Raw genomic sequence first — 10070 nt, forward strand, 5'->3', positions numbered from 1 at the left:
ACTTTTAAGTTTCAATGCGCAATCAAACAGGTTTTGATATTGAATACTTTCACCGTATACAATACTGACTTGTCAAACACGAAACGATACTGATTTTATTTCTTTCGCTTAAATAATCGTTTGCGTCCCTAATTTATACTTCTATATTGTTCCAGACATAATTTCAAGCAGTGAACTCTGTGATTCTAAAATACTTTATAATACTTAGAAACTGCATTTTAATTAGAGTAATTGAATACGTATTTTAATTTTACCTTGTTTGCCCAATCTATTGAAATCCAAGAGATGTATTGTAACATAAAATTCTATTATGTAAATGTAATAAAATGCTACAGTGTAAAATTGGTTGACTTGTAAATTATCACAATATAAGCCCAGGCCTATTTCTTGCCGAACATGGAAACTTTATTTTCAACAATTGTACATTTTGTTGACTCTTTCAATATCAGATGCTGTCATGCCCTTCTTGGTGTAAGGGTTTAACAATGCTTGTCCATTTCTTGCCACCATCGTAGACTTTCCATTGTGAGAAAAGGCATCATTCCCATAGATCATAATGGAATTATAATCGAAGGCATTATACAATATATTTTCTTCCGGAGAGAGCTTACGAAAGTTACCACTACTTCCTAAGAAAGCAAAATGTGAATTAAGAAAGAGAAAAACATTTTTAGAAGAGATAAAGGAAATTATTATGAAAAATCAAATATATTTTTACAATTCAAAAAGAATTATTAAAAGTAGAAATTAAAACCGGAAAACAGAACAGCGGAAAAATATCTTGCCTTTCTTACATCGTATTAATAAAACTGATATATATATATATATATATATATATATATATATATATATATATATATATATATATATATATATATATATATATATATATATATATATATATATATATATATATATATATATATATATATATATATATATATATATATATATATATATATATATATATATATGTATGTACACACCGAAGAGCCATTATATTAGGACCCATAATCCTCATAGAACAATCCCTGACGTCTGCAAGCTACTTGAACATAGTTGCAGACCATACATTCATGGCGACAGTTTTTCCTGCGAGGGATGGTGTTTACCATCAGGATAATGCACAATGTCATAAGGGTGGAATCGTCACGGATTGGTTCGAGGAACATTCCAGTGACTTTCAAGTCATGTCTTAACCCCCCAAATTCACCTGCCCTTAATCCAATAGAGCATTTGTAGTTCTACTTGGAAAACCAAATTCATGCTGCCACGTTGCCCCCTTCGTAATGTGAGGGAATTGCAAGACCAGTTGGTGAGCGCTTCGCACCAGATACCTCAGGCTACCTATCAGTACCTTGTGGAATCAATGCCACGGCGGGTGCTAGCAGTTTTGAGGGCTAAAGGTGGTCATACATGTTATTAGAAGAGTGGTCATAATTTTGTGGTTCTTCGGTATATATATATATATATATATATATATATATGTGTGTGTGTGTGTGTGTGCTGACTAATAATTTTAATATTTTAATTAAATTTCGTTAATTCAAATTATTATTTACTGATTGATAATTATAATAGTATGTTTTCATACTTAAAAGATTTCATTAAAAGACTTACTGGGAGAGGCATTCTCTAAGTAAATGATCAGATAATCATCTCTGTCTGATCTGCTCTGTTCGTGATAAAATCCCAAGGCATGTCCCAACTCATGAACAACAGTTCCCACATACATGCATCCATTGCCGAGAGATAACAGCTGCTGTGTGCTTACTCTGCCCACTGATGAGTAACACCTGTAAAAAAATGTGCTTTTTTTCTAGTAAATATCTCAACGTATTAAAGTAATTTAATCAGCTTAAAACAACAAACCTAGTTTCCTTTAAAATTACAGAGAGAATAGATTCGTCAAAATAATAACGTAAGGGTGATCCTATGACTAAACTTATCAATCTACCTAATGAAAATAATAAATATAATGAATTAAACTTATAAACTAAACTAATGATGACTAAACTTAACTTATATTTTTGAAATTGTTAATAAAAATACTATGAAATTTAAGAAAGGAAAAACAAAAGTGCCATCGACTTTAAACATATTTTGGTCTTATGCTCTAATACTAAATTATTAGCGAAATCCGATGGGGCCCATTTATGTATTTTTGAGATATTCTTAGTGGGCATAAAATAAAATATTAGTTGAAAAATATGGTATATCTGTTGAAAGAAATGCTTTAAGGACCAAGATATTAAAAAATGTGAGATGGTTGATGGATTAGATCTGATTTTTCATCTATTTAGAATGGATGATTTAAAACCAGTAGAATAGCTCATTTTGAAAGAGACAAAACGGTTAAGACGCAGTTTTACGATGGGTGGTTGCGATGGGATGGCTACGTCCCTTAAGTTACGATGGATAAGAAGCAGCTGAAAGAGATTTCAAAATATGAAATATTAGGAACAGGCCGACATTTATCATCCAGAAATCTCCTCAAAGAAAAGCTGTTTCCAACGACAAAGTATTTGCCTAAGCTTTGAAATTAAGTCTAACATTCTCAATTAATGTGTATAATTTCTTACAAACATTTTGTTTTACCTTCTTACCCATGTCCGGAAAATATTTTTATGTAAGCTTCTTCAGTTGTTCTGGGAACAAATCTCACGCATGTGTTCTTGTGATAATCATCGAAACCTTGCTGAATAAGTTTTGTCTGACTACCTAACAATAATAAAATGAAAAATTATATATATATATATATATATATATATATATATATATATATATATATATATATATATATATATATATATATATATATATATATATATATATATATATATATATATATATATATATATATAAACAATATATTAAAGCAATATTTAACTTTTCAAAATTCAGGATCTTTTATTTATAATCTATGATTTAAAATTTATTGTTTAAAAATATTACTCACTACCCCTTTTATGGTCCATGTGCTACATACTTGTACTTATATGCATCAGTTTTCTACTTTTACGCCCAAGATCCATCCTCTAACTCCGTTCTTAAGGACTTTCTCTTTTTAACTACCATAGAAGGAACATCGTATTTCTGAAAAAGGGAGGTCAGCTCCTTTTTTTCATATTCCTCGATTGAGACAGTTCTAATGAGCGCATTGCGTGCAATAAAATTTGCTATAAACATTTCAGTATGATATTTGCTGAAACGTTTTTATACATTAATATATAAATTTTAAAAATGAAATTTTACTGTATGAACTTAAATATGCTTTGAAAGTGACTCCGAAAATTCTTGGAAAAGGTATAGCTTTAAGAATGCATTTTAAATTAGAAAAATAAACAATACTATTTCCTATCCCAGTATTTATCGTTAAATATTTCATTTTTATAAGAAATAAAAAAGTTAAGGAAATGTTTAAAAACATATCGATCGATTCACAGAAAATAACATAAATTATATGTCTTTTCGCTGTCTGTAATAGGTATAGGTTTGTAATAGGTATGTAATAGGTATAATAGGTAATAGGTTTGTAATAGGTTATGAGCGAAAAATGACTAAAAAAAATTCCGACTATAAAAATCTGGTTCGATAATTAAATAAATTAATTTTATTAACTTCTAAAAATCAATAATTTTAATTGTTATAGTACTAAAAACTAATATTCAATAATGAAAATTAAACTTGGAATTATACTATTTCACAGAACTGTATAAATCTGAATTGTATTATAAAAATGACTGATGAGAAACCTTTTGTTTTAATTAGTTTTTTCTTATTAGAATAAGAGAATAAATTGTATATTTAGAACTGTGGGCTCGAAAAAAGCAATATGACTTGGAGAAAAAAAAAATTCTGGGAAGATTATCGTATTGCATTGTAATAGCTTTTGTGGTGAAAAAAAAGCATAATTATCTTTAATCAAGTTAAAATATGCCTTATTTAAACCATTCACATGGTAATTTTTTTTGTTCGTATGGTAACGGTTAAAGGTAATTCTGCTTCTCAAAATGTTTCTTCTTATTACCGCGCATTTAGTACAAAGTGAAACTGTAAAGTAAATATAACCAATAATCTTTAAAGTTTTTATGCCAAGGTATCATCATAAAATTACCAATTTTTACCATATTTCCCAATCTTTATCATTTTTATATGATCATGCTTAATTTTTATTTTACTAAACTTTTTTCTCAGTGGCTAAAATTATTAATATTAATGATTTACAAAATTAATGATTTTCAAGATTTTTTTTAATCCTTTAAAAGTAATAGTTGTCAAATGGAGCATTTATAAAAATAATCATAGTTGTTTATTTATGTAGGTTGTTACGCAATCACCAGCTCTTATAAAAATTATAATTTAAACAAGTTTAATATTTAAATGAACAAAATTTAAAAAAAAAACATCAGAAATATGAAAAGAAACCTGTAAGCAATATAGCATCACCCTCCCCCCAATCAGTTTCATTATTAAAGGAAACTGAAAAGCGTGTCAAATAATCAACTGCCATTATTTTGACTGTTACTTTATCATGAAAAATAGGTTTGATGATCTTGTGAAAGTAATCATCACAAAATTCTAACATGCACTATTTTTGTTTCTCCAATAAACATAAAATTATCTTACTTTAATTTTTTTAATTTCTGTAATTATTTGTTCCAAATATATACGTTACGACTGATGTTCTGATTTCTTCTGACTGAAATATTCAGGAAAATTCTTACCCATTGCCTAAATAGTATAAATTTAGGTCTTTGATATCAGTTAAAAAGAGACTGAGTTAATTTTTTTTAATCAAATTTTTCTTAAAAAGTATAACATATTAATTTCTTAAAAATGTCCTTCTTATTCAGATTTTTTGTTAGCTTTAATGTGAAGTTTATTGAAAATGATGCAAATTAAAAAAGTAAAAAACTTTATGTTTAGAAAAAAAATAAAATAATATGAAATTATTAAAAGTGTATTGTTTATTTTAAATCAGTTTGACGTATTTATACTTAAAGATGAATCAATAACGTATGGTACTCGTGCCTCAGGCCATCTAAAATGATTTCCAACTTTAGCATTACGTTCAGAGTCCTGCAAAAAAGAAATATATATATATATATATATATATATATATATATATATATATATATATATATATATATATATATATATATATATATATATATATATATATTATATATATATATATATTATATATATATATATTCATATATATATATATATATATTATATATATATAATACACACATATATATATATATATATATATATATATATATATATATATATATATATATATATATATATATATATATATATATATATATATATATATATATATATATATATGAAACTTTGAAATTGTATTTCTTGCAATTAAAAAAACATAAAAGGGAGAGTGGTAAATATCTACTAGGAATAATTAAAACGTCATTATTAAAAACTAATTAAAAGTCATTATTGAAATGCTTAGGTAAATTTACTTAGCTTTTTGGTAATCCCGTAGAATCAGAAACACAGTACATTTTACTATATTTTGGTCGTTTTGATCAAAATTTTTTCTCAATGCAGTATACAAATCACTGTGGTTCGTTACCTTTGCTCTGAGTAATCTTGACATACCTTTGAATGACGTATAAGTTATTCACTAATACTGCTAATAATTTCAACTTTTTAATTAAAATCAATTTACAATCAAACGAATTTATAAAATTAACAAAAAATTATTCTTAAGTAATTTAAAGAAAAATTACGGTGTCATAAATCCCGTCAAGGTGTTATACTTTAAACAGTCAACTTCCGTTTTGAAATCATGCTTTTTTATTAACTTAAAAATATTTTGTTGGTCAGATTTATTGTCTTGGAACAAATTGTATATATGACACATCGGTTTTGCAGGTTAATTTTAATAAATTTAACAAACTGGTTAGGATTACTTACTTCATCTACACCATACATGTCTCCATCGTACAAATCTGGATTTTGTAGAGCTAATCTAGCTTCTAGAAACAAAATTACGCAAATTTTTAAAATATAAGGATTCTATATTTATTAATAGAGAATAATTTTAAATTTCTATTTAAATGATAATTTATCTAATAATTTTCAGTGATAATTTGTAGTTTATATTAATATTTTAAAAATATTAGATGGATATAAGATATATTACTTTTTTTCCAGTTAAAATATGTACTTTTATATTTCAGTTTATTTATTCTTCAAGTGTACGAATGAGTTTCTGAAGAAATAAAAATGAGATATAAAATATTATGTTAGTATATAATATGTTGTTGTTATTATAGGTTTAAATAGCGCTGTGGTTGAAATGGTCTAGGAATCTTGTAAATTTTAAAATAAACTGACATCGACTGTATATTGAAATTTTTTTTTGAATTTAAAGATTTATTTAAAATATAGATTCATTTGAAAATGTGTTAAAAATTGCTGTTGGCTAGTTTAGAGATAGTGAATTAAGCTTTGCATAAAATTGTGATAAAAACCATTTCAAGCAGTTATTGTAATTCAAAATAAAGTAATAAATTAAACTAGATGTATATAAATATTTTTTACTTTGTTTATCATATTCTCGATAAAAATAATACCTTCAAACCAGTTGAGTAATCAATAAATATTGCCAAAATTTAATAAGCATTAAAATTTCACCCTAATTTCCTGCAAAATTCGCTTTCACCTTGAAAATTGACCAAGTAAAATGATATGACTATACATTTTTCCTTTCAAGCTGTCATCTATCCACGGGGTTTGTAGCAAAGTTGCACTTTCACCCTAGTGGTGCTCTTTTGTCAAACAAAAGACTCTTTACCCTTATTTCATTCACAAGGCAATGGCTGACGAGTTTGGCTAGTTCAAGATATTGAGTCGTTTATTGATCTGTGTCTGAGTTTTCTATGTGTGGCATTAAAGGCGATAATACTTTAATTTTAAAATGTCATTAATAGCCAAAAAATGTAAATAATTAAGAATTTGGAGAGATTAAAATTAAAGCATTTTTTAAGAAAATGGAATAGAGTGAAGTTCAAATTATGAATAGTAAAATATTTATTACACTAAGAATAAAAGCTTTTCAATAAAAAGGAAGCATATTAAATAAATCAGAAATAATAGTGAAACCCGACAGAATGCAGGAAAATAAAATTTTATTTACCTTCTTCTTCTTGAGGAGTCAGATGAATTTCACCTAGTGCTATACCTAGCACACAAAACACTAATATAATACGCATGTTTGTGGTATGATGATGTTTATTAACAATTTGCAGATAAAAAAACTTAAGAATCTATAATCCTATCCTCTTATGGAGTATTCTATCCTCTTATCCACTTCTTATCGAGTGAGTTGCTTATCTTCTTAGGGAAATAAACATTCTGTCATACCATTCCTAAATGGCAGAAAGCTTATCGATTAATTGTATGAGTTAAATGAACGTCTGAAGCAATATGTATGAAAAAATTTAACTAAAAATATAAATAGTAGAGTTTTCAGCAATATTAAATGGAGAATGGTCAGTGTTCCAAATAAGCTTAAATGGATAATTTTAAATTAAGAGTAACAAATGAATATCAAAAACTATTAGATTTCTAAGAAGTTTTCTTTTCTCAAACTTCACAGAATATCCTTAGATCTTGGTAAGACAACTAAACATTTGTCGGATAAATATTGGCATTTTTATCAAAAAACTAATATCTTTGCCTTATGTTTTTTACTATAACTTTAAAAATATTCAGTAAAATTAAACAAAATTTTTGGAGCTATCTGAAATTGAATACAAAAATTTTGTTATAAATTTTGAAAAGAAGTAAACTACTCAAGATATGAGCATTTAAAGGTTAATATTTTTTTTATATATAATTTTGTAGTGAATCGTATTTTGCAACTAATGAAAAAAGCCTTATTTGAATATTTTAAAAACGTGAAACGTTTCGAGACATTTTCTATGCAGTTTGTATACTTTTTCTAAAAGGCTCAAAATTATTCGGGGTTTTCCACAAATTTTATTTTGTAGTATTGCAATAGACCTGATAACTGGAGATCAAGAACAAAATAAAATTTATGAAAACTTTTTTAAAAAAAAAATTATATCGAAAATTTTTGAAAACTTTTTACGTTTTAAGACTTTCTTCATTAGTTGCCAAATAGAATTTACTACAAAATTATATAAATTTTTTTTTTCAATAACAATAGGAAAAGAATTATTTTTTTCCCCAAAGAACTACTTCAAATACTCATATTTTGCTTAGTTTTAAGCTATTTTTTTTTTCAATTTTAAAACAAATTTTTTGTATTTATTTTTAAATTGCTCCAAAAATTTTGCTTAATTTTATTGAATAGTTTTTAAATTACAGCAGAAAAAAGTAAGTAAAAAAAAACAATAGTTTTTATAAAATGTCTATAATTCTACAATATTTATGTTAGAATTATGAAATTTAATGCAGTTATTGAGTAATCAATAAATTAAAGTAATGAATCCAAGCTACAAGATCTTTGCTTTATTTTCTGGTACAGGGTGATTAAAAATAATAGTTTTTCATTCGTAATATATTATCGACCTCTCAAGCCTCTAACAGCTTTAAACCTTATTGCAATGTATTAAAATTGCGTGAACGAAAGAACTGTAAAGTTTCAAAATAATCTTCTGAGTATTTCTTGAGAAATGTAAAAAATGACGAAAAGTGAAAGCGTCTATTGTAGGGTAGTATATATATATATATATGTGGGGCGATATGTACTAACGTCAAAATGAATCGTTTAATTTTTTTATCCGATAAAAAACTTCTAGTTCAAATTTGAGTCTTCCATCTTATTACAAACGTGCTATAAGACACTACTATCAATTGAGCTTTGCTCCGATGTTTAGAAAATATCGAATTGAATAATTTTTTTTAGTTTTTCGTTTATTTGATTAGTAATGCATAGCCGAAATTAAATGTGAGACACCTTTCTCTGCACATAATTTTTATTTAGCTTTAACTTTCAATGGGGGGAAATTTAGCCGATAACCACAAAATGACGAAATAAAACGTTTTAGTTTTTCTATCTATCATATGAAGAAGCCTTTTTTAAAATTCAAGATTGCTATTTTGGTTAAAACGCGTCATTTGGCATCTAGCATTACTGAAAATTAGGATTATTATCTCTACTTACCCCGATAATTAAAAAACATTGAAGTGGAATTATTCTTAGTTTTTTTCCTTTACAAATAAGGAATGTGCAGACAAAATTAAATTTGAGTATGATTTACTTGTGGCATACTTTTGTTCGACATTAACTTGCATTCGGGGTATATTCAATTCCGATTATTTTAAAAGGTCTTAAAGAAACCTTTTGGTATTTCTATTAAATTTATAAAGTGCATATGGTTCACATTTGTGGCTTCTATCTTCAAAATAACATTTTTATTTTCATTACCGATTGTTGATTATAATTGACAGTATGGTTTTCATAAATATTCAATTACTCCAATTACCCTGACTATAAAAAAATATAAAATGACAATTTTCTTTATTAATTATATATATATATATATATATATATATATATATATATATATATATATATATATATATATATATATATATATATATATATATATATATATATATATATATATATATATATATATATATATATATATATATATATATATATATATATATATATATATATATATATATATATATATATATATATATATATATATATATATATATATATATATATATAAACCGTTGCTTTCTAAATAATAATTGAATAGAGGCTTATCTTTAGGTTTCAAAAATTTGAATAAACAGAAAACATCTGACAGTAAATACGCATCATATTAATGCAAGAATAAAAGAAAAACCCAAACGTCATTGTTAAATGATAACGGAAGCGTACACTGTGTAAAACATCTGCTACTAAGACCAAATTGCTACATTTTTGAATGAATAAGAAAAGATAAAAGTTACTTTTGATAAGGAAGTTAACTTTCAAAATGAAAACTATTCTCACAATATTATTATTTCTTTAACAGTTTTTAAAGGCTTGGAGCCCAGTTTTT

General features: G+C 25.6%; 1 protein-coding gene across 1 annotated transcript; it reads right to left on the minus strand.

Annotated features, from left to right (window-relative positions):
* Window positions 1-383: 383 nt before the first annotated feature.
* Window positions 384-7337, minus strand: LOC122274028 (astacin-like metalloprotease toxin 5). Its single transcript, XM_087167861.1, has 6 exons — window positions 7178-7337; window positions 5953-6014; window positions 5001-5082; window positions 2607-2721; window positions 1621-1796; window positions 384-629 (listed from the first exon to the last, which is right to left on the minus strand). The coding sequence occupies exons 1-6, from the start codon at window positions 7251-7253 to the stop codon at window positions 412-414; spliced, it is 729 nt and encodes a 242-aa protein (XP_087023987.1). The 5' UTR covers window positions 7254-7337; the 3' UTR covers window positions 384-411.
* Window positions 7338-10070: the final 2733 nt, after the last annotated feature.

Source organism: Parasteatoda tepidariorum, chromosome 7, assembly GCF_982258835.1.
Source record: "Parasteatoda tepidariorum strain Cologne lab strain chromosome 7, Ptep-v5.0, whole genome shotgun sequence".
Classification (NCBI taxonomy): domain Eukaryota; kingdom Metazoa; phylum Arthropoda; class Arachnida; order Araneae; family Theridiidae; genus Parasteatoda; species Parasteatoda tepidariorum.